The following is a 27127-nucleotide window of genomic DNA, read 5'->3' as shown; positions in this document are numbered from 1 at the left end:
TTTATGAAACTGTGTCCTGAAAACAGAGAACTCTAAATTTTTCTACCCTCCATACTTGGATTAGAGCAAAAACAGATTCCTCTAAACTAAAGCTAGAATTCTCATGACCAAACACCAATAAAATTACATTTTACTAAATTTTTAAGGATGATAATAGATTAATAATTCTCATAGGCTACTTCACTAGCTTGATTTCAGCTTATTATCAGGGCATCCCTCCAAAAAGCACTGATCTATTTTGAGCAAAGTGCTTTGTCCAACAGATTGACCATATTATATAGAAAGCTTGTAGCAGAGGCAAAGTGACCATAATTAATCACTTTACATGGTAAATAAAACATTCCAAAGGCTTTGTGAAAATCTGATTACTAATTGTATCTACAGCTATATGAAACAACATCTCTACTTAAATGTAGAGGCTAAAGAACTTTCTGGACTTGGAGTAATTTTAACTAATATTCTTTAAGGAATAGTTATGGAAATGGTATAAATTGTTCATTTCAGTTCACATACCATATACACATGTATTCAAATGATTTCCCCTCATAAGAATAACTCCCCAGAATATATCTGAATAGTCAGAAGTTTGCAATAATTTGTTTTTGGCTGTCTCCCTTGTTTCTTATCAGATTTTCCTTCTCCCAGTTCAGTTCCTACTCCTATTGAAGAAGGATTAATAAAATGGTCACATTTAGGCTAACAGATTGCTTATTCTTACACTTGCCCTGAAAACAGTCTGACTGACCAGTTGCTACTCACAGCTCCAGGCCCATTGTTAAAATAAAGCTATTAATTCTACTGTTTCTGCTTTATTGCAGTAATCAAAAGTAATAATTATACTTGGTTTCTGAGTTGTTCTCCAGGAAGAAGGGCACAGAACTGTGACCTTACAAATTAGGCTAAATACCAAGAAGACCACACCTTGGGTGCTTATGAGATAAAGAGATCGAAAAAGTGACAACCGCTATCTTCTATAGAATTGGTCACCTGGAGGCATCATGACACCACTCTAAGTCTTACGATGAGAAAATGATTCTGTTGATCGTTTTCTGTTTGAGCTATGGCTATATAATCACCCTACCCCATCCCCAAGGTGGGTTCATGGTTTTGAAGGCACTAGCCTGCTGCGAGTCCCCTTTGCCCGGCAAACTAATAAAGCTGCCTCTTCTTCTAAGCTCCAAGACCCTGTCTCTGAGTTACCTGGCTCGTCAAGGACAGGGCCGATATTTCGGGAACACTTTTAAGGGTATGAGGCCACCATTCTTCCAACTATGGGTTCATTTGATATCTAAGTTATCTTGGGCCCTTCCCATTTCTCACTCTTTATAGTCACTACAACTGTCAATTCTTCCTTCTTTATATCTATCCCTTCCCTTTCCATTTCAACTGCCCTCGTTTCAATACTAATTACCTCCTCCTAGAAATGTTATAAAAATCTTTTGAATCTTCCTGTCTTCAAACCTGCAAAATGATCTGCACATCATAACTGATTAATCTTCCCACAACATCTATTTGATTTTCTCCCTACCCTAATCAAATAATCCTCACTGAATAAAGTCCAAATTTCTTAGTAAACTTCTTAGACTAAAGAAATATATATGGTTTAGTTTCACATGTCTCAACCTTCACATAAATGGAAAAATGTTGCATGGATTCTTACATGGCTTGCTCTTTTTTGGTAAAATGTATGATTTGGTTTTCACTCATATTAATGTGCATTGCTATAATTCATTCATTTTTATTCATTACTGTCACATTCCTAATTTTAAAGGGAATGGTTTAATGACTCAAATGTAAGTATAAAGTTTGCTGTAAAATTTTATAGAAAACTTTTATCGAGTAAAGAGAATTTATTTCTGTTTCTAGCTTGCTAGAAGTTTTAAAAAAATTACATTAATTTTTTTGAAGTTTTTCTGTATCCTCTGATATTAAAATATAGTTTTTCTCTGAGGTAAATAACAGCAGTAGATGTTCTAATGTTGAACTAACATCACAGTCTCAGAATAAATTCAACTTTGTCATAATGAGTTCTTTATTGCTAAGCTTACTTACATTTTAAGATTTTTGCATCCTTAGATTGGCAAGCGAATTTCCTTCCTTGTCTTATCTGTGTACTGTTGGTACTGGTTTCACCAGCTTCATTTAGTGAATTGAAAAGCTGATACTTCTTTTCCTGTTCTTAGGAAGTTACATTTACATATCCCTGGAAGGATTTTTAGTATTCCTTGTAAAGGTATCTGTGTCCAGTGTTTGCTTTGAGTAAAAACTGTTAACTATTAATTCAATTCTTTAATTCATATTGTCTATTCTTGAGTCAGTTTTGATAAATTATATTTTCCTAGGAATTTTTCTAAATTTCATTCAAATTATTATCTTTATCAGCATAAATTTGTTCATACTGTTTTTAGTATTGTAGTATTTAGACTATTTAGTAATATTCTCCACGGTTATGGTCCCTTTTTCATTCTTAATACTATTTTCTGTTTGCCTTCATTCTTTCTAATCTATCTCACCAGCAGATTGACAGTTTTATTAGCTTTTTCAAAAAACACGTATTTGGCTTTGTTGATCTTTACTATAGTATCTTTCTTTTGCTTGTAATTGAAATAATTCCTATTCTTATCTTTACTATTTTATTCTTTCTAGGTTCCTTATATTGTTCTCTTTCAAACTCAAAGTGAAAACTTAGCTCGTTAATTTTCAGCTTTTCTTCTTTATTAATGTAAACATTTTAGTTGGTAAGTTTCCTTAAAATTAGCTATTTATTTGCTATTATTAATTAGCAATATTCCCTCAAATTTTGTTGTTTATTTTCATTATTTATCAGTTGTACTTTTTACTTTCAATTATAATTTATTTTTTGACAAGGGAGTATCACAGATGTGCTTTTCAAAAATGATTCCAAAGGTAGCAGGATACAAGATTAACATACACAAATCAGTGGCATTTCTTTACACTAACAATGATATATCAGAAAAGGAAAGAAACAATCTCCTTTAAAATTGCATCCATAAAAAAAAAAAAATACATAGGAATAAATCTGACCAAGGAAGTGAAAGACTTATATGTGGAGAACTACAAAATATTAAGGAAATTAAAGATTACTTAAAGAAATGGAAAGATATCCCCTGTTCTTGGATTGGAAGAATTAATACTGTTAAAATGTCCATACTACCCCAAAGCAATCTACAGATTTAATGGGATCCCTATTAAATTACCCAGGGCATTTTTCACAGAATTAGAACAAATAATCCTAAAATTTATATGGAATCACAAAAGACCCAGAACTGCCAAAGCATTACTGAAGAAAAAGAATGAATCTGGAGGAATAACCCTCCCAGACTTCAGACAATACTACAGAGCTACAGAAATCAAAACAGCATGGTATTGATACAAAACCAGACATATGGATCAAAGGAACAGAATAGAGAGCCCAGAAATAAACCCACAAACTTTTGGTCAATTAACATTTGACAAAGGAAGCAGGAACATACAATGGAGTAAAGACAGTCTCATCAGCAAATGGCGTTGGGAAAACTGGACAGCCACATGTAAATCAGTGAAGTTAGAATACCCCCTCACACTATACACAAAAATAAATTCAAAATGGCTTAATGACTTAAACATAAGATAAGACACTATAAACCTCTTAGAAGAAAACATAGGCAAAACATTATCTGACAGAAATCTCAACAATGTTCTCCTAGGGCAATCTATCCAAACAATAGAAATAAAAACAAAAATAAACAAATGGGACCTAATTAAACTTATAAGCTATTGCACAGCAGAGGAAACCATATGCAAAACAAAAGGACAACCTACAGAATGGGAGAAAATATTTGCAAAAAATAAGACTGACAAGGGCTTAATCTCCAGAATATATAAACAGCTCCTACAACTTAAAAAGATATAAACAACCCAATCCAAAAATGGGCAGAAAACCTAAACAAGCAATTCTCCTATGAAGACATACAAATGGCCAACAGGCATATGAAAATATGCTCAATACTGCTAATTATCAGAGAAATGCAAATCAAAACTACATTGAGGTATCACCTCACACCTCTCAGAATGGCCATCATTAAAAAGTCCATGAATGATAAATGCTGAAGAGGGTGTGGAGAAAAGGGAACCCTCCTACACTGTTGATGGAATGTAGTTTGGTAAAGCCGTTATGGAAAACAGTATGGAGATTCCTCAAAAAACTAAAAACAGACTTACCATATGATCCAACAATCCCACTCCTGGGCATATATCTAGAGGGAACCTTATTTCAAAAAAGACACATGCATCCCAATGTTCATAGCAGTACTATTTTCAATAGCCAAGACATAGAGACAAACTAAATGTCGATCAACAGATGACTGGATAAAGAACTTTTGGTATGTCTATGCAATGGAATACTACCCAGCCATAAAAAATAATAAACAATGCTTTGCAGCAACATGGATGGACCTGGAGAATGTCATTCTAAGTGAAGTAAGCCAGAAAGAGAAAGAAAAATACCGTATGACATCACTTTTATGTGGAATCTTAAAAAAAACAAAAGACAAAGGAACTTGTTTACAAAACAGAAACAGACTCACAGACATAGAAAACAAACTTATAGTTACTGGGGTGAAGCAGGTAAGAAGGGATAAATTGGAAGTTTGAGATATGCAGATACTAACTAATATACCTAAAATAGATAAACAAGTTTATACTGTATAGCACAGGGAACTAGATTCAATATCTTGTAGTAACCTATGGTGAAAAAGAATATGAAAACGAATATATGTATGTTCCTACATGATTGAAGTATTGTGCTATACACCAGAAATTGACACAACATTGTAAACTAACTATATACTTCAATAAAAAATATGCTTAAAAAATGATTCTCAATAGTGGGGTAATTTCATTTATTTATCTAAACATATTTCAAGGTGACTTGTAAGGTACTAGTTATTTGAAAATCATTGTCTTAGTATGTGGTCAATTTTTGTTAATTTTCTACATGTCCTTGAAAAGTATGTGTTACAACATCCTGGCAAATTTAATCTTTTATTGCTAGATAATGAGCATCATTAGCAATTTATTTTGACTAATATTAATATAGCTATACCAGCTTTTTGGTTAGGATTTGTTGGATATATTTTTTTATTCCTTTAACTTTCAAACTTTCCCCTGTTCTTTTGTTTTAGGTGGACTTCTTACAAGCAACTCAGAGTTAGATTTTGTTTTCTATTCTAAGATCTCAGTATTTGTGCTTTTAAGAATTTAGACTTTCTTATATATTTATTATGACTACAGAAATATTTAGATTAATTTTGTCATCATATTTTCTCTTATCTATTTGTCTCAGGTTTTGGGAGGGGGAGTTCCCTTCTATTTGTATCGGATTGACTGACTTTTTTTATTTTCTCATCCCACATGTCCCTTCTCTATGTTTTCAAATTATACATCTACTGTTATATATATTTTTAGTAGTTACTTTATGTTTTGACATGCTCATTTAAATCAGTGTGTAAGGGCTTAATTCTAAAATATACAAACATCTCATACAACTTAATATCAGAAAAACAAATAACCCAATCAAAAAATGGGCAGAAACCTAAATAGACATTTCTCCAAGGAAGACATCCAGATGGTCAACAGCCCATGAAATATCTCTAATAACTCTAATTATCAAAAATATGCAAATCAAAACTCTAGTGAGGTATCACTTCACAACAGTCAGAATGGCTATCATCAAAAAATCCATAAATGATAATGCTGAAGAGGATGTGAAGAAAAGGAAACCCTCTTTAACGGTTGGCGGGAATGCAAATTGGTGCAGCCACTATGGAAAACGGTACAGCAATTACTTTAAAAAACTAAAAATAGAGTTACCATAAGATCCAGAAATCCCATTCTTGGGCATATATCCAGAGAAAACTAATTCAAAAAGATACATGCACCCCAATGTTCATAGCAGCACTATATACAATAGCCAAGACATGGAAGCAACCTAAGCATCCACTGACAGATGAATGGGTAAAGAAGATGTAGTATACATACACAATAGAATGTTACTCAGCCATAAAAAATAAAATAATGCCATTTGCAGCAACATGGATGTACCTAGAGAAGACTGTACTAAGTGAAGTAAGTTAGACAGAGAAAGACAAATACCATATGGTTTCACTAATTTGTGGAATATTAAAAAATGACACAAATGAACTTATTTACAAAACAGAAATGACTCACAGACACAAAAAACAATCTTACAGTTACCAAACGGGAAAGAGGGGAAGCGATAATTTAGTAGTTTGGGATTAACAAATACACATTACTATATATAAAATAGATAAACAACAAGGACCTAATTTATAGCACAGATAACTATATTCAATATCTTAAAATAACCTATAATGGAAAAGAATCTGAAAAATAATATATGTATGTGTATGTATAACTGAATCACTCTACTGTACACCTGAAACTAACACAACATTGTACATCAACTATACTTCAATAAAAAATTAAAATACAGATTAATTAACCAATGTCTAAAGTAAATCAATACCTTTATATTTCCTCCCAAAAATACTAAGATCATAGAAGATTTAACTCTTACTCCACTCTTCCTTAATTACATGCTGTTGTTTTCAGGCACATAAATTCTGTGTTTTAATTACACAAGGCATATATAGTCATTAATCCTCTATAAAAATTAATATTTGAGTAGTAGTAAACCCATATAGTTACCATTTCCTCTGCTTACAAATTCTTGCATTTGTATCTTTTTTTCTTTTTCTTCAGCAATTCCTTCAGTGAAATTGTTGATTAAACTATAAAAGTTTGGGGTTGTGTAAAAATATCTTTAATTTATCTTTGTTCTTGGAAGATGGTTGCATTGTGTACTGAATGAATTTAAGGTTAACAGTTACATTCTCTCAGAACTTAAAAGAAGGACAATTCCACTGTCATATAGCCTCTATACTTGAGAAACTGACTATCGGACATTACTCACTATTGCATGTAGATATTCACTTTTCTCAACACCATTTATTGAAGACTATCTTTTTCCCCATTATGGATTCTTAGCACCATTGTCAAAGATTAGTGGACTTGAAATGTTTGAATATATTTCTGGGCTCTGTGTTCTGTTCCATTGGTCTTTATATCTGTTTTTATGCCAGAATCCTTCTGTGTAGCTCTGTAATATATTCTCAATCAGGAAGTACCCTTCTCAAGATTGCTTTGACTGTTTAGAGTCTTTGTGGTTCTACATGAAATTTAGGATTTTTTTCTATTTATTAAAAGACTGCAATTGGGATTTTCATAGAGTTTGTACTGAATCTGTAGATCACTTTGGGTAGGTAGTATGGACATTCTAACATACTGAACATTCTAATCCATGAACACAGGATGTCTACCAATTTCTGTGTCTTCTCTAATTTCCTTCATTAATGTTTCCAATGTAGAAGTCTTTTTCCTCTTTGGTTAAGTTTATTCATAAATATTTAAATTTTCTGTTGCTATTGCAAATTGGATTGTCTTCTGATTTTTTTTTTTTTTTGGATAGTTCACTTTAATTCATAGAAATGCAACTGCTTTTTGTATGTTGATTTTGTATCCTGCAACTTTACTCAATTCATTTATTATTCTAACAAATTTTGTTGTCGTTGATTCATCAGGGGTTTCTATATATATGTCATCTGCAAACAGAGAATTTTACTTCTTCCTTTCCAACTTGAATGCGTTCACATTTTTTTCTTGTCTCATTGCTCTGGCAAGGACTACCAGAACTATGTTGAATAGAGGTGGCAGGAATAGGCATCTGTGCCTGGTCCTAGAAATTAGAGGAAAAGCTCTCAGTTTTCTCACATTGATTATGACTTTAGCTGGAGACTTTTCATATTTGAAATTTATTGTGTTGAGTTCCTTCTCTACCTTCTTTGCTGAGAGGTTTTTTTTTTTATCATGAATGGATGTTGAATTTTGCCAAATGTTTTTTCTGCATCTATTAAGATGATCAGGTGATTTTTATCATTCATTCTGTTAATGTGGTGTATCACGTTGATTAATTTGCATATGCTGCACAATCCTTGCTTTCCAGGGATAAATTTCACTTGGTTATGGTTTTTAATCCTTTTAATGTACTGTTGAATTCAGTTTTCTGGAATTTCATTGAAGATTTCTGCATCTATTTTCTTTAGGGACATTGGCCTTTAGTTTCTTTTCTTATGGTGTTTTTGACTGTTTTGGTATTAGGGTGATGCTGGCCTCATAAAATGAGTTGCTAAATGTCCTCTCTTCCAAAAGTGTTCTATTTTTTGGAGAAGTTTGAGAATGATTGGTATAAACTCTTCTTTGAATATTTGGTAGAATTCACATGTGAAGCTCTGGTCATAGGCTTTTCTTAGTTGAGAGGTTTTGGATTACTGCTTCAATCTCTTTATTTGTGATTAATTTATTCAGATTTTCTATTTCTTTTTGATTTGATCTTCACAGGTTGTAACTTTCCAGAAATTTATCCATTTCTTCTAGGTTATCTATTTTGTTGGCATTTAATTGTTCATAGTGGTTTCTTATGATTCTTATTATTTCTCTGTTACCAGTGACAATGTCTCCTCTTTTACTTCTGATTTTATTTATATGAGTCCTCTTTTTTTCTTAGTCTAGCTAAAGGTTTGTCAATTATATTTCTCTTAGTTTCATTGACTTTTTCCTATTGTATTTCTGTTCTCTATTTCATTTATTTCTGTTTTGATCTTTGATATTTCCTTCCTTCAACTGATTTGGGGCATAGTTTGTTGTTCTTTTTATACTCCCTTGAGGTACAAAGGAAGTTTACACTTGGTTTGTTTATTTGAGATCTTTCTTCTTAATGTAGGCATTTATCACTATAAACTTCCCTCTTCCATATTCTGTAAGTTTTGCTGTGTTGTGTTTGTATTTTCATTTGTCACGAAATATTTTTTAAATTTCTTTTTGATTTCCTCTTTGACCCAATAGTGTGTTGTTTAGTTTTCATGTATTTGTGAGTCTTCCTATTTTCTTGCTGTTATTGATTTCTAGTTTTATTCCACTGAAGTTGGAAAAATACTTCTATTTTGATGTTCTTAAATTTGTTAAGACTGTTTTACATATTTATTAAGACTTATTTTGTGTATAGCATTCTTTTGCTCTTGGGTGGGAAATTCTGTATATGTCTGTTAGGTTCACTGGGTCTATACTGTTGTCCAAGTCCACTATTTCTTCACTGTTTTTCTCTCAGAAAGTAATAGCCATTATTGAAAGTGGGGTATTGAATTCTCCTACTGTTGTTGTATTGCTGTCAATTTCTCCTTTTAGATCTGTGAATATTTGCTTTATATATTCAGGTACTCTGATGTTGGGTGCAAATAAATTTACAACTGTTATATCTTCATGTTGAATTGACCCTTTTATCATTATATAATGACCTTCTTTGAGCCTAGAGAGAGTTTTTGATTTAACTCATTTTGTCTGGTATAAGTATAGCCACTCCTGTTTTATTTTGGTTACCATTTGCATGGAATATCTTTTTTCATCCATTCACATTCAGCCTACATGTGTCACTGAATCCAAAATGAGTTCCTTATAGATAGCTTATAGTCAGTAATTTTTTACTCTATTCAGCCACTCTGTGTCTTTTAACTGGAGAATTTAATCCATTTACATTGAAAGTTGTTATTGATAGGTAAGATCTTACTCTTGCCAGTTTGTTAATTGATCCTGATTGTTTTGTAGTTTCTTTGTTCCTTTTTTCTTCTTTTACTATCTTCTTTGTGATTTGAAGATTTTTTTGTAGTGGTCTACTTTAATTCCTTTTTCTTTATCCTTTATTTATCTACTACAGGTTTTTTCGCTTTATGATTATAATGTGGCTCACATAACACATTATGTCTATTTTAAGCTAATAAGAACTTAATTTTGACTGCATACAAAACCTCTAAACTTCTACTTGCTCTCACATTACATGCAATTGATGTAATAATGTACATCTTTTTATGCTATGTATCAATAACATAATTTAACTAGTTATTTTTAATATTATGCCTTTTAACTTTGACACAAGAATTAAAGGTGATTTAACCACCATTATTATAATAAAGTATTCTGTTTTGTTTATATAAGTATCTTTTCCAATGAGTTCCATACTTTTTATTCTCTCATATTGCTGTTTAGTGTGGAGGAAGAGTCAGGAGCCTTGAATTCTGCCATAATGCTGAGAATAAAGCTATCCCTATATTCTTTTTAAAATATCCTTTTTGTCTTTGGTATTCTTCAGTTTCACTGCAAAATGTGTAAATGTGGTTTTCTTTCTATATATATTGCTTGGGAATTATTGGGGGGGTTCGCTATGGTGATTAGTGTCTTCCATCAGTTTTAGGAAATTCTCAGTTTTTTTTAATACTTTCCTCTCTTCTGTATCATATTAGAATATTTTTGAACTTGTCACACTATCCTCCATCTATCTTAAGTGATTTTTAAAAATATCTTTTATTTTGTGTCTCTGTGGTGCATTGTAAGGAACTTCAAATATATCTTTCAGATCATTAATTTACTGTCTAATCTCCTGTTTTGCCTAGCCATTGAATTTTTCACAATTATGTTTTTCATTTTAGATAGCTCTGCCTGGTCAATTTTGATTGTTTTTTGTTCCTTCATCATACTCCTTATACTTCAGTGAATAAATAAGGAAAAAATATATTAGCATACTAACTTACACTTAGTATCTCAATTTCAATATCTGCAGTGTTTGCAGATCTGATTCTGCAGTTTGTTCTATCTGCAAAGATTCTTTTGTGGTGGATTGCTTATTTGTGTGTCTTTTGAGAACTTATTTTCCTTGGACTTATATGAGAATTTTTTGCAGACTGAGTGTAAAGTTCAGAGAGAATTTGGCTTTACTTCCTGTAGTTACCCATAGGTATTGCCAAGACAGGACAACTTTAAATTAAATTTTCAGTTGAGGTTTTAGAGGCTTCACAGGTTGTATGACTTCTGACCCAAAGGCCAGATAAGGACAGACTTACGGTTAGAAAATTTCCAAGATGTTTTATGTCCTTTTTTGTACCACCAGAATCAAGTTAAGCCAGCCAAGTTTTCCTCCTATCTATCTCCTGCTGTAGAGACTAGTGTTTTTCTTGTTCATTCAGTGAGGTGGTCAAATGTAAGGATACTCAGATTCATGCCGGAGTATCATGTGACTTTCCAGTTGGCAGGCTTTGTCTTCTGTCCTCAGTTCATGGTCTTCCAAAATCCATGCTACAGACCATAATGAAAAAGAAACTCCCCACATCCCCTAGCACAATGCTGGTGCTGGCTTGCTAGTTTGGATCTGTGCTCTTTGTATCTGGCCAGCCTCAACAAATTTCCCTAATTCACCTATCAGATCATCCATGTAATTAAAAAATGCTATCCATTATTCTTAGTTCTTCTAGTTCACTATATTTCTAAAAGCCAAACCATTTTTTTCATATTAAATTGCTTCTAGGTATCACTGATGACCATTTTTCTTTAGCTCCTAAATGCTGCTTTCTCCTCCAGGTGAAAACATAAGAATATAAGGACTATATACCTCAAAATGATTACTCTTAGTAAGAGGCTGCATAACTTGGCAGTTATAAGGAAACTAAACTAAGGCTAGATAGCTAATGAGAAAAATTTTTTTTCTCTTTGTGCTCCCTTATCACAGATAGGAACCTGAGCAATGTATCACTAATATAGTTTCCTTGTGGTTTCCCTCACTATAAATTCACATCCCAGTTAAATGTTAGGTAAAGCACCAGGGGGAGGGGGAGGGGAAGGGATAAACTGGGAGTTCGAGATTTGCAGATACTGACTGGTATATATAAAGTAGATATACAAGTTTATACTGTATGGAATGGGGAAATATATTCAATATCTTGTAGTAGCTCATGGTGGAAAAGAATATGAAAATGAATATACATATATTCATGTATGACTGAAGAATTGTGCCATACACCAGAAATTGACACAACATTGTAAACTGACTATAACTCAATAAAAAAATAATTAAGAAAAAAAAAGTTAGGTAAAGCAGAGTCACATCCCCAGGTACATATACTACTAGTTGTACAAAGGAGAAAAAAATAGGTAAGGGAAAAATGTTCTTCACTCCAACATTGCAAAATGAACCGCACCATTCCTATATTTATTTTTCCCTTCCTGCATTCATTCATTAATATTTATCTAGCATTTACTATGAATAGGGCATTGTTCTAGTAGGTGTTGGAGATAACAACAGTGAATAAAGAAGTATATGAATGATGATACATAAAGAAATATATTTTTAAAAGAAGAAAAACTAATACAACATTTTAAATAAACTATGCCTCAATAAATTTTTTTAAAAGAAGATAGGAAAATAAATATTGCAACTCTTTGAAAATGAGAAAATACTACAAAACTCCTTCGTTATCATCATTTTTATCACAAGAGCATCTGGATAATTCTTGTGAACCATGATTAAAACAGCTGCTTTTTTCCTACACACAAAAGAAAACATACCTTAATAGACTTAGAGTTGCAAAGCAATTTTCACTGGCAAAGTTTCTCACTTAAAGATATTTTCAGAATTCTGTTAATCTACAACTTGACACTTCTCAACTTTCATTCAGTCACAAATGCAGAAAGGAACACCCTATAATTCACATTAGCTTTTCCAATAAATCAATCGATTTAGCCTATACAGTGTTCTAATTCAACTTCTATTTTCTCCACCAATAAATCTCAAGTTTCATTTCCACAACCAGTTATGGTCCGGAATGAAAGATTTAAGGAAGCTTCAGCATGGTAGTTGTTGAGTAAGTGCTCTGATACATTTCCACACTATAAACATTTAATGAGACTTACTCCCAACAGAGTGTTTACTACATCAATTTATTTCATAGTATTATATTTGCAGAAGTGAGATAGAGCAAAGGTTATTTTCGATCCTTTACCAAACAGCTTCCTATAAATAAAGAAAAGTGCAACCATTTAATTTACAAAATAATTTAAAAAGGCAAAATGCTCAATAAATTCTGCTTTATCTAGTTCAGACAGCCTCAGCAGTTATTTGTAACTTGGATATAAAATGCATATAAAATTTAGGCATCTTGTACCAGCTTGTCATCACTAGCTTTAACTAGAATTTCAAAGGCTGTTGAGACAGTATTAGGATTCTGGGAAATATCTTTGGGATTCCCTCCTGCCTTGTTCAGAAGTGAGTCAGCCAGTTACGTTAAGAAAGGGAAGACTCCATCAGTATGCCTATGCCCATCCCCATTAAAGCTACATACATACACGAACACACACATACACATGCACACTTTCTCCTTCTCTCCAACCACTCCCATTTCTTGTCTGTAGCAGCCACTTTCAACTAAAATGAGAAAAGAGAAGTCCCAGAAAGAGGACAACTTGGAAATCTTCTGTCTTCTTCTATAATCCTAAGAATACAGAATAAAGTGTCTGGGATAAACTGGTCCTCTTATGCAAGCATCCCCTGACACAATTCTGTTTACACTATGAAAAATGTGATATAAAATCCTATATGTCCACTCTTGCAAATTTCACCTCGCCATACTAGTCATTCCACAAATACAGACTACTTCTACTTAAATGACTCAGGTACCCAGAAAATAACTTTTAACTAAAAATTATGTCATCTTTTGAACTGAGTTACATTTATAATTTCTCTGATGGTTCCAACAGACTAAGAATCTCAGCATAAATTTTGTTGAATTTTGATTAAGCACATTAAGTTCTATCAGTGAGGATTCAATATAGTATGGGAGTTAGAAATATCTTCTGGAGTCAGAGAGACTAGATTCATATCCTGGCTACTACCATTTACTAGCCTTCTGACTTGAACAAGTTACATAATTTATATGTCTCAGTTTATTTTCTGTAAAACAAAAATAAAAATACTTATAGAGACACTGCAATAATTGAGTGATAAATTTATGTTAGGTGTTTAGCTATCAAGAAATGTTACTTATTAATGTATGGGGGGGCTAATATTCTGCTAGTATAACTGGTATAAAATTAGAAACATAATCTTGCCCACAAGGAGTTTTAAATCTTATTATGAAGACAAGATACTCATCTAATAGACAAGTTTACTGAGTGTTCATTACACGGGGCCAATGATGATGGTATATTATTAAAGAATCACTACTAATCTACTTTATTTAGACAAATAGGCCCTAAAATTTTCATATAGATGCTCATAATTAGGAATTTAATAACTTTTTTCATTGATGCCAATAAGGAACTTAATAAAGTTAGATTAGAAGAACTGAAGGTAACTGTTTAAGACATATAACTAAAGGAAAAGCATATGGAAAGGTTATTTTAAACATAAATGAACTAGGTATCTAAGAAGTTTATTGTGAAAGTAATAATATTAGGACCTATATAGGAATTATACATTATATACTTAGTTTATTTTTAAGTTATCAGTAAAACTTTAGTAATTTTAATTTATTGATTTCTTCATTATGGAAGAAACTGCTTCCAAATAATCACCTCCACTACTGATGAATGCTACAATTTATTGAGAACTTACTATGTGCCAGTCACTGCCATGAACATTTTTACATGTACTATTAATTCACTGATTCTGACAACACTATGATGTAGGTCCTATTATTATCCCCAATTTATAGGTGAGAAAACTGAGTTAAATAAAAATAACTTTCCTAAGGTCACAAGGGCAGGAAGTGCCACAGCTGGGATAGGAATTCAGGCATTTGGACTCCAGAACCCTTACCTTTAAACATTACAAGAACACCATGTTGTCTCCCATTAAGCAAATACATGTTTGACTTGGATATCCAATGATTGTTGACATCATAGTAGAATGTCTGATAAATCTCTAAATTCAGTATGTTGAAAATTGAGTTGCTGATCTTCCTCTCAAAACTTGCCACAGTCTTCCCAATCACAGTTGATAAAAACTTCATCAACACCAGTTGCTCAAGCCAACAGACAAACAAACAAACATACCCCCTCACAATTATCTGTGATAGACACAGAGGTGTACTGACCATATCCTTCTTCCAGGTAGGACTTGCTCCCCAGCTGTGGGACTGAGGCCAGCAGTTGGCCCCTAGTTGTCAGTCCTTCAGGGTCTGCTTCACCTGCAGGGGGCTGTTCCCCACTCCCCATGCTTGGAGGTCATACCCTTTCAGGGCAGGGTGACCTGTCTCCAGTGACTGAAAAGGCATAACGACCTGGCTACTTCGGACTAACAAGGAACACTTGAGGTTAGCATTCTCTCCAGAGCTCCCTGCTGACTGGTCCAGGCTTTGTGGATCTGGCTCTCAGGTGACTTCTGTCTCTGCTCAGTCCTGCTCTGTATGTTTCCTTTCACACATGTTAATTCCTAATAATATCTTGTCTCCCAAACTCTATCCAGCGTGTGCTTCTAGAGTACCTAGCCTTCAACACCAGAAACAAATTCTCCCTTTCTCTCTCATCCCACATCCATTTTGTCAAATCCAGTTGGCTCTACTTAACAATATTTAGCCTTAATATTCACTGATGCCACCCTAGTCCAAACTAAAATGTGAAATGGAAAGAAGGTAAAGTATAAGGATGCGTTACTACAATAGCCACCCGCCTGGTTTTTCACCTTCTCTCTTTGTTCCCCTTCAGTCTGTGCTCCACACACAGCCGAAGTAGTTCTTTTAAGACTTCAGTCTCAGAATGTCACACTGCTGCTTATAACTTTATAATGGAGTAACAGGCAGATTCCTTAAAAGTCTACATGGCCCTCCATAACCTGGCCCCGTTGGGTCTCTGTCCTCAGCTCCTGCTACTCGTCCCCTCAATCTCCACATCCAGGTACCCTAGCTTCTGTGCTGTCACTGAAACACTTCAAGCCTTTGTTCTAGATCTCCATCTGCTCAACTCTCTAACTTCCTTTAAGCCTTTGATAATACCTCACTTTCTCAATGTAACATTCTACACAATTTACTTATCTACAGTGTTTACTGTTTTTATTTTTTCCCTATATTCTGTTAGTATATAAGCTTCACCAGGGAAGTGCTCAGTTATAACCCAAGCACAAAGAACAGTGCCAATAGTATTTTGGAGTAAATAAATCCTACATTCTGTAAGTTGACCTATGTAAAATAAAGTCACCATTTCAATCTAATTAGCAATCCCAATTTAAATGCATTGACTTCCTTGGCAGAGATGTAAAGGAATCTGAAGTCTACTAACAGAATATTGTCCTGTTAATCAATATTTATTGGGAAATACAAGATAATGATAGTGAGTGATTAGGTAACTGGATTTTTATTTACTCTGAATGCCAACCCAAGGATCTGAAAACCCATATCTGTTTATTTTCATTTTGGTACACCAAATCACATTGTAATTTTCTCTGAACTTACCTCAAGCTCATCGAGGGCACTTCCCAGGGTTGCTGCTTGAGGTTCTGGTGGAGCTATCGTATTCTGGATGCCTTGTGAAGCATTTGAAATTACATTGAGGGCATTCTGAATTTCTTCACAAACTGTGTCCTTGCTGGCTTTGAGGGAAGCAACATCAGAATGTTCCAAACAAGCTGAACAAATTGAATGCAATATGGGTGAGTTCTCCTTCAATGAGGCCCGGGCGCCTGCAATTTCATCCCTCTGATTTGGAGATTTTAAGTCCTGAAGAGAGAAATAAAAAGAGAAGTTCCTTATACTGGGTTATGGAAGAAAGATCTATATAAAGAAGTTCCATTTTTCTGCCAATACAAATGAAAAGATAATAGACACTAAGAAGTGCTAAAAGTTAAAATCAAAGGCATTAAGTATTTCTACACTTCTCCTGATTCTGTTAAAGGTTCTACAATAGGAAAACTGAGTCAATTAACAGATAAAGGTCACAAAGGAGCAGATGTGTAATAACTGAGTAGATCTTACATTTGTCAGTCATATCCTTATACGTCAGAAAAATACTCTGGCATTCACATTATTAAGCAAATTATAAGAGAGCTTGAATTACAAGGATGCTGATTATCTATTTCCCTAGATGCTAATGATTTCATTGAACCTTTTTGTTAAAACTAAACCAATTAAGTTAAGAATACTAAATTAAACCTCCCACCACTCTCAGCCATCTTCCAGTCTTTTTCAGAAATACTTGGTAATAAATTATTCCTGATCTTCCTTTCTTTGACATTTATTCAACAAATAATTATCGAGCACTTAGTATATGTGAGCCCTTGTGCTTACGCATCAAGTATGCAGAAGTAAGCACTCCTATCTTGTTCTCCTGAAGCTTATGTTCTTATTTGAGGGGGAGGGGGCCTACAGACATACAATAAACTAGACAAATAAATATACAAGACAATTTCAGGTAGTGAAAAATGCTATGAAAAAAACACAAACCTGAAATGTCATAGAGACTGACTTGAGAAAGCTGCTTTAGCTTGAGTGGTCAGAGAAGATATTTCCTCAGAGATGACATTTGCAGTAAATATAAATGAAAAGTGTTTCAAATGGTGGGAAGAGAGAGAAGAGAAAGTCCTATATAAGTGATAGCTGATCAAAACTAGCTCAAAATACAATGAAAAACCCTGGCAAGCACTACTCTAACCAAGTGATGAATATTAACATCATCAGTGATACTATATGGAATTGTGCACTCCTTAATATACTGTGACATTTCATCTGTCTGGAATTCCCTCCAAAAGCCCTCAATACCAATATAATCATGAGAATAACAACAAACAAAACCAGATTGAGGAACCTCCTACATATTAACATGGGCAGTATTCCTTAAGACAATTAAGATCACAAAAAACAAGGAGACTGATTGATAAACTGTCACAAACAAGAGGAGACTGGGGAGACATGACAACTAAATGCAACGTAGAACCCTGGGTTGGACCCTGGAACAGAAAGAAGACATTCATGGAAAAACTGGGGGATTCCAAGTAAAGTCCAGAGTTTGTTAATAGTAATGCATCAATGTTTGTTCATTGTGGCAAGTGTGAGATATTAACAATGGAGGAAACCAGGAGAAAAGTGATGGAAACTTTATGTACTATTTTGTAATTTTTCTGGAAATCTAAAATTATTAATATATATAAGTTTATTTTAAAGAAAACTAATTCAAAGGAACTTGACAATAACTTATGCATTCTACATACAATATCTCATGTAATCCTTATAAAAATTCATGATAGATATTACTTCCCATTTTAAAGATGATAAAACTGAGGTCTAGAGATTAAGTCCCTGAGGTGATTGAAAGAGCTAAACGGCGGCACTTCTTGCATTGTAACCCAAGTCAGTGTGACTGCTAAAAGCCATGATCCTAACAACTGTGTTATGCTCTTTCCTGCATGGGAAAGATTTCTCTCATTTGCTACTATACAAGCATGAGGATCTTTATTTGTATAATGACTTACAGTTTATAAAGTGCTTCTAGATAGTATCTCATTGATCATCACAATACCCTGTGAGGCAGTAAGGCTAGTATTATTAGCCCCATTTTAACTAAATAGGTATTTAGTCTAAGGAGATTAAAAGGTTGGTAAAAAGAACTGAGATGTAAACCTAAGTCTTCTGATCGCAAATCCCACGATTTATTCACAAGACTCTGCTACCTCCAGATAACTTTGCTTGAGGTTAATAAATGGCTACGCTGCTATATTTTTAGATCCTTCCTTTCTGAAAATAAAGGCTGTCTGCTACTTCAGGCAGGCTTTGGAGGAGATTAACTTTTTTACAAAAGGTAGGGAGAACAGTTAAAAGTAGCTATCAACCCACTGTTCATACTCACTAATTACCCAAGAAAAGGCACTTTTTGGTTTTCTTGGCCTGGTATGATTTCCCCCAATATTCCTGGTCTGGGTTCTAGTTGCAGCACTCTGAGCTGAGTAAGTCTTCTATTCTTTCAGTGTGTTTTTCCATCTGTAAAAATGGGGATAGCGATACTTCTGCCAACCCTCTCACAAGATTGGGTAAGCAGCACATCAAAAATGGAATATACCTAGAAAATAGTAGAGAATTACAGAAAAGGTATAGAATTCTTTTCTTCCTAAAATTTCTCAAACTTGGGGTACTGTTTTTGTCCTATGATGGTCTTAGTGATTTTCACATTCCCCACAATGTTATAGCACTACCTACATTTATCTCAGTGTGACTTTGAGGATAAATAACTTAATGTTTAGAAAAGATGCACACTCCTCTGAGGAATAATGAAAAAAGGTATAAATATTCAGAAAGAGCTGAAGAAAATTCTCTGAATATTATAGTATAACTAAAATTAATTATAAGATTTCCTCTGACCTACATATTATACTTCTCTATTTAGAATGACAGGGTCAATGTTTAGGTAGCTTTTCAAAGATGAAAGTCTGTGAACATATATTATTACAAAGAAGGATAAAGTTTAATCATGTCTTTTACTCTGATGGTGGCTATGTACATCTGACAGTTAATTGTGATAGCTTTAATGTTGTAGAGACTTCAGAATTTTTAAATTTCTAGTATATTTTGGCTTTTGAGCCTATGCTTTGTTATCTCTGCTTAAGGCAACTACAGACTTTTTATTAAGCGCTGATATCCCAAATACAAGCCAACAAAGCCTATGAGAAAGGTTCCGTGAACATAACAAAAATAACATGTTATGGCAGCAGGTGGAGGAAAGAAAGGGAGGTTACAGAGCTTAGGTAAGGAAAATTGAGAAGGCACGATCATTTCTCCTAAAGGACATCCCCAAAGATAAATCTAACATAGTAAATGGGCACACAGATAAAAGGGGAACTAATGAATGGTATCCTTCTAAACAAAAGTTGTGGTGGTGTTTGTGGTTATTTTATTTTGTTTTAACTGATGACACCATAGGTTCAAAGGTTTATAGGTTTTCTATTTATCCTGTAATTTAAAACCAGGTCAAAATTAGGAATTAAATGGTAGGGTCCATTTGGGATCTCTCTGGGCAAAGAATTATAAAGAGTTCAGTTCCTCAGGTATTGATATTTATTTAATATCTTTTTTTAGTGCTCCAGAAGAAAAAGCTTACATGAAATTTCCAAGTTAAGGAGACATTAAATGCTTCCAGCTGATGAAAAAACACACAGATGGGATTAAAAAAGAAGACCTTACAAGTCTGTGCAAGTGGGTAGAGAAGCAACATATGAGTTTTAACCCTGGCAAGAGAACAAAATATATTTAGGAATTTTAAAGATCACAAAGTATAAAAATGGAGATCTCTAAGGTATCAGTTAATTAATTCAACCATTCATTCAACAAATATTATTGAGCCCCTCCTATACAACAGGCAGTGTACTAAATGTTAGGAATGCAAAAGTTAGGGAGCTTATAGATCAGAAGGGGAAACAAACACATTTATAAGGGAGTTAAAATAATTATTCATAGCAACGAGAAAAGTCCCTCAGTTTTAGAAAACTGAAGAAAATTTATCAGAAAAGGCAACTCTTACACAGTGAGTAGAAATTATCCCAATGAACAAGGCAGAAAAAAACATCAAGCAAAGAAAACAGCATATGCAAAGGCCAGAGGCATGAGGGAGAGTGCAGGCTATGGCAGGTCGTACTACAAGTACAGGGAACCTGAGCAGGAATGGTGATGAATCCAGCTAGAAGGGTAAGCAGGAGATACTATACATGCCATGCTAAAGAAGTGCAAAGCAACAAACTCAGATGAATATTTTCAAAGACTGATCTATCAGTGACCATTTAGTGATTAGACACTATGAAATTTAAGTCAAGGAAACCAGGCAGTAATGCGGGCAAGAGACAGTAAGTGCTTGAACACTGAACACTATTGCTAAGCTGTAGTAGGATGGATTCAGAAATACTTAGGTGAAAATGATAGGACTTTGTGATACTTAGCTGGGGGGAGGGGGATAGAAGGCATTCAGAAGCGTCTAGAAAATTGTTTCAGCCATTGTGTACATAGTGATGCATTCACCAAGATGGGGAATATGAAATGAATAATGTGTTTGGAAGAGAAAGGTGAAGTACATTTTGTCATCTGCCAAATGTGAGATGACAGCATAATATCCAAATAAAAATATACTACACATGGGCCTAGAATTGAGCTAGAAATTGAGATCTGTGAGCCATCAGCTCATAGATTAGAGCTAAAGTCATGTGTGTGAAGGTTACAGGGCCTTCACCCAGGATGAATATTACAATAGAAGAAGTAGCTGGGAGTCATTGTAAGTTGTGTCTTGAGGATGTAAACCAGAAGATCTTGTGTGCCAGCCCAGAAAGCTAAATATGTATTGTAAATTACCAAGAAGGGCATCAGAAAATACTGAACTCTCAAAAAAAAAAAAAAAAAAAAACCCAAAGAAGCAAGCAAAAACCACATGCAAACCCTAGCGTTTAGGACTCAAATTACTGTGGATAATTATGGTCACTATACTTTAAGAAAAGAGAATTGAATTTCTTTAAAAAGCATTTTGGAAGACAGGATGACTTCTGTGTGAGGGAGTTAAAAATATGGTGTCTGTTCACTTCAAAAAGGGGAAATTTATACTGGAGTACACATGCCTTTTAAAAAAATCTAGAAACCATGAGTGAATTTGACAAGTTGTTAATGGACTTCTTTACTAAATCTAGAAACAATACATCAAGGAAGAAGCTTTTTAGATTTTAGTGAAATCAATTAAAAATGTATCTACTCATATTGCTGTCTACCTCACTTCATTATAATTCTTTTGAATGCAAGTACTATAGCTTACTTATTTTTTACCCATTATTTCCTAGTACATGGCACATATTAGGAGCTTGATCATTTTTTGGAGGAAACTAATAGACAAATGAATAAGAAATAAGTAAGAGGAAGATATTCTGAGGTAAGGTAAGAAACTTTGGATATGAATAATCCAAGAAATCAAATGTATTAAAAATATACATAATCCAGAGAATCTGGACAAATTTATACATACATGATAATGCCGAAGAAAGCTAAAGAGTAAAATTAAATTATACCTATCTCTACATTAAATGTTAGTGAAGCCATTGATAAAACTACTACTTTGGAAAACTGTTTGATAGTCTCTACTGAGGCTGAATATATAAATATATATACCCATGAACCAGCTCTATTCTGTTGCTGGGAGAAAACACACACAGTCATGGAAATATTTTCACATGTTCATTAAAAGACATAAAATATTCATAGATGCACTCTTCATAATAGTCTCAAATTAGAAACAACCCAAAGCAATGAAAATGAACAAATGAGCTATATGGAGCAATACGAAATATGGAACAAAAAACACCAGATACAAAAGAGTACATATTGTTTGATCCTGTCTATATAAAATTCAACTCAGGAAAACTAATCTATGGTTTTAGAAATCAAAATAGTGTTTACTTTTGATGGGTGATTAGAGACTGGAAAGGGGCATAAGGGATCTTTTGAATTCTGGTAATTTTTCTGTTTCTTGCTCTGGGTGCTGGTTATCTTTGAGGTGGTGTGTTTAACTTAGAAAATTCATTGAACTGTATGCTTATAAGCTGTACATTTTTATGAATGTATCTTATACTTCAATTTTAAAAGTTTACACAAAATCGAACAAAAGTATTAATAAAACCAAGCAAAATGCAGAAATTGTGACTTCTGTTGGCAAAGGACACTGTTATAAATAAGCTAGGGACCTGTCATGTTGTTACATTTCCCACGATATTAAGGGAAGGATGAGGTAATTGGATATTCAGTCCATTTACAGGTATCTTCTACCCATTTTAAGGACTTCTATTTAAGAAGGAAAAAATCTAAATGTTGAAAAACTAAAAAGAAAATTCCTGGAGCTTGGCCATCGAAAAGGGCAAAGCCGAAGGATTTTCACAGCAATTGACTCCATACACCCTTGAACAAACCCTCATTTCAAAGATCAGAGAAAACTTCCTTACATGTAAGCTACATCCCTGCCCAAGTGGAATAGCTGAGCAGATACTCTGCTAAACAAAACATAACTACATGCAAATTATTGAGTATTTCTTCCAGGTGTTTAAATGAGGTTTCTGGAGCTGACAAACTACTCTGGCAGGGAAGGGAAGGGAGCTTATAAAGAGCAGTTTTGTTTTCCAAAGACTAAGAAGGTGAGCAGCAGAAAAGCCTATGGATACTTTGCTATTTGGATTCCATTCTCGGTTGGCTTCTATCCCTAGTCTTCCCTGTGCCAAGATGCTAACTGCTTCACTGGTCACTGAGCAACTTCATGTTTTATCAGAAAACAAAATAGTGCAAACACTTGCTAACTGAAATGTTTTTCTCCAACATAAATTAGGAAGTGAAGTACTTAGCCTTAATTGAGCTGAGGGTTATAAGATGGTGAAACAAGAGTAGACAAGAGAAGTAAAAAGAAGATGCTGAGAAAAAAAAAAAAAGTTTGAAAAAATGCAAGATTGTATAATCAAAACATTATTAAACGGCAGAGAGATGCCTTTATGGCCTTTCTGTACTTATTTCCCATTTTCCATTTCATATTAATAGGACAAATTCAATAAAAGAGAAAATAAAAGAATTTTCAAATTCAAATAGAAAACTGAGAAACCGCATAATGGCAGTATTAAGATATCCCCAAGGTATGTACTCTGGGCAATTAATGCATACCTTGAGTAGCTGAAATACACCAAAGTGAGTATTAATAACTCCAAGGAAACCTCCTAGGAAAACATTATTACTTAATTTTAATGTAGACTACTGGGTCAGTCAAGAAAATGTAGATATGAAGTTCAGAAATGCATTATGTTCATTTTCTATCCTCTGAAACAAGTACAATAGATGTATTACATCTATTATTTGCCTCAAATTCATATCTAAAAAACAAATTCTATCTGAAGTCATCTACTATATAATTAAAATAAAAGGAATAAACAGAAAAGCAAAAATAATGATCTACATCAACAAGATCCAGTTTCTATACTTTATGCTCCCCTTCCACTAGTGTGTATATTTCACCACTTAATCTAACAAGATTCAAATATCCATAAGTCAGAAAATTTTTCCTCTGAAGTATAGATTAATTAACATCTATGAGAGTTAAGTTGGATTTTAATATCTAGTCAAGGATCAATAAATATCATTATCTTAACAATTCCTTATTTAAGCTTCTGTGACTCACTTGTGAGAAATAGATCACCATTTTCCAAACATTCTGGTGCATCTCAGAAAGCAAATAGTATCACTTAGTACAAATGGGATTCAAGCCCAGGGCTGTTGATGCAACCTCCTAGTTAATAACCCCTTATATTCATATAGTGGTTTATCCTATTTAGCATGTTTCTAGTCATTCTTTTGCAAAGAATCCCATAAGTAGATATAAAAAGTATTATTATCCTTATCTGTTAAGATTAATAAAAAGTAGTGGTGGTGATTATTTTTAAGAAAGCCAACATTACTGAACAGCTATAACACTTCCTACAGTCAAATACTTGTCTATTCACTTTCCTTTTTTTTTCTTTTTAAATTTTTTATTCACTTTCTCATTTAACATCCCAGCTATGAATAGGATCCAGAATTAGCTCCTGTCTTAACACTCTTTCTACCTAACACTGTTTTTGTTGTTATCAGTACCTTCATCATCTCTCCCAAAGTCTGTCAAAGGACTTCCCACAATCCTGCAGTTCTGTGGTGCCCCCTCAAAAATACACATCTCAGCATATCTTCCTGACAAATAACTGTTTTACTTAATGCAACTCAGATCAGAAACGCATTCCTGTACAGAATGGATAAACAAGGTCCTACTGTATAGCACAGGGAACTATATTCTATCACTTACAGTAACCTGTAATGAAAAAGTATATATATTCAGTTACATATACATAATTGAATCATGATGCTATACATCAGAAACTAATACAACACTTAAAATTTTAATTTTGAATTATACTTCAATTTAAAAAAAAAAGAAAGGCATTCCCTAACTCAGTTTCAGAACAAGAACAATAAGAAAACCTCAGACCAAAATTATAACACTATAAATTAAAGAGTGATTTATAAGGTCATTTAGTACGCTTAAAAGTATAAGTGACAGATATATGAAGAAAGAGTAAAAATAATAAGTATCATCTTGACTATTTCAATCTACTTTTGATAAAGGAACAACCCTAAACATGGCATCTTAGTAACGATGGTTTAATGGTTGCTTTTCCCAGAGGGAAAAAACTGGCTCTTTAGTTTAATTCAACAGGCTTGAAACACCTGCTACAAGGTGTGACTTTAAAGTTAAGGCTATAAATTCAGATGTTTATTCTAAGTGGGAAGCATGAATAGACCAGCTGTAAGTCAATAGAGAGTGGTAAGGCTCTCACACACTAGAGTATCTGCTCCATTTAAAAACATTCAAATCCAATCGGCCAAACAAAAAGAATCCCTGACCTCTGCTCTAAAGTACTAGCACAGATGCATGTGTGAGCCTTAATGTAGTCTCCATGCTTTATATTTACACCATATGTGTATCTGACCTTGGAAGAGATTAAAAAGATGGATAATGCATGTCCCTGGACCTGAGGAGCCTATAATAAGTGAAGAGAAGTGAGGCAAATGCTGAGCAACTCCAAGGCAGAAGGTCTGTCTCATAATAGAAACAGCATGAGCTTGGGGGTTACAATCTCAATACAAAAACCCTCCAATAGCAGAATAGTTTGAGGGTTATAATTAACCTTACTTCAGCTACAGAATAGAGATAATAATTCCTACCTTAAGGGTATTAATGAGATTAATTTAATGTGAAAAAACTTCCCAGCATTTCCTTCTTGACCTCTCCCTATACACCAAATTATTGGCCATATTCTCTCCTTAAATGTTTCTCCCCTGTCTTCTGAGATGAAACGAACGTTAAATTTAAAATTACAGGTTGTTACTTCTCTACTGAACTCAAAAGATATGCTCTCAATAGAAGCATAACTCAAGTTGGGTCTCAAAATGAACATACCCATTGCTTTTCTTACACACCCTCCCCCAAATATGTTTCTCCTCCAACATTCTCAGACTAAATGATATATTTAGTCTGACTAATATAAACTTAAGGACTATCCTTGACTCTTTCATTCTCTCATCCCAATCATTAGGTAAGATCTGGTATTCTACTCATTAAATATTTCTCCAATAAGTACATTTTGTTCTCGTCCTCATTACTAGCAGTAGTCTAGAGGAAAAATGATTTGGGGGAAAACTAAGGAAGTGGTTGTGAATACAAGGAGGGGAGAACAAATTAGAGAAATATTAGAAACAACTTTTGACTAATACAACATTTCGTCTATAACGCCATCAGGGGAGTCTCTCTAAACCTCAAAAATGATCATCACTCCCCAATTTAAAATTTTCAGGTGACTGTCAATTCACACACAATAAATCTCATACTGTTTATTATAGACAAGCATGATCTGACCTAGCCTCATTCCCTAGCCTTACTCCCTACCACTTCTCTCACAGGCACCCTTTTCCTCCAGCCATACAGAATCACGGGGTTCTATAGGTGCCTCTGCATGAGCTATGTTCCTACTTCCCCTCATATCTTCTGCTAAATGGCCATTCACCCCTCAAGACACCTTGGATTCTCATGCTCTGTCATTCATGTGTCATGTCACAGACACATTCATATGTTCCAATAGTGCTTACATAGCATTAATCTAGCACTTATTAAACCATTACCATTAGCTATAGTTATTCATTTACACATCTGTGTCTCTCACCTAATTATGAGTTCTTATAGGGACAAAATTTTATCTTAATTCTTTCATTCCCTGGGCTTTGTATAGGAGCTGGCACAGAGAGACCAATGAATTAATAACACCTATCACCACTTTAAAGACATCAGAAAACTTTGAGGGTTACTGCCTTAAGATAGTTTACTTTTCCATGAGATAAAATTTTAATTTTGGAAAAAGGAAATCACAACTGCAAGAAGCTAAGATATGCTTAGTCTAGAATGGAAATGTTCTCTAATCGTGTTCCCAGTTAGGCTAACTAGATTTGCCTATGAAATATTCTTCCAAGTGTTCTGGCCTAGCTGTTGATGACAATATTTTGGGAGTTACATGCAAGTGTGTCATTCAGTGCTTATTACTATGTATCTCAGGTTGTTCCAGAAAATACTTGATTTCTAATTATATTCCCCAGCAGGAAGTAGGACC

The 27127-nt window shown here is 33.8% G+C and overlaps 1 protein-coding gene across 8 annotated transcripts in view; it reads right to left on the bottom strand.

Moving 5' to 3' along the window:
* The window catches only part of CTNNA3 (catenin alpha 3), a 1350697-nt gene that overhangs the window by 1029035 nt on the left and 294535 nt on the right, over positions 1–27127 (bottom strand). For all 8 annotated transcript variants that reach the window (XM_031461217.2, XM_010985795.3, XM_064488129.1 and 5 more), the window contains one exon: positions 16404–16667. In XM_031461217.2, coding sequence (XP_031317077.2) covers positions 16404–16667 — 264 coding nt within the window. The remainder of the gene's footprint in view (positions 1–16403; positions 16668–27127) is intronic.

The sequence above is a fragment of the Camelus dromedarius genome, chromosome 8 (genome assembly GCF_036321535.1).
Source record: "Camelus dromedarius isolate mCamDro1 chromosome 8, mCamDro1.pat, whole genome shotgun sequence".
In the NCBI taxonomy this organism is placed as follows: Eukaryota; Metazoa; Chordata; class Mammalia; order Artiodactyla; family Camelidae; genus Camelus; species Camelus dromedarius.
The sequence above is the reverse complement of the archived record's forward strand: the minus strand, read 5'-3'. Positions and strand labels throughout refer to the sequence as shown.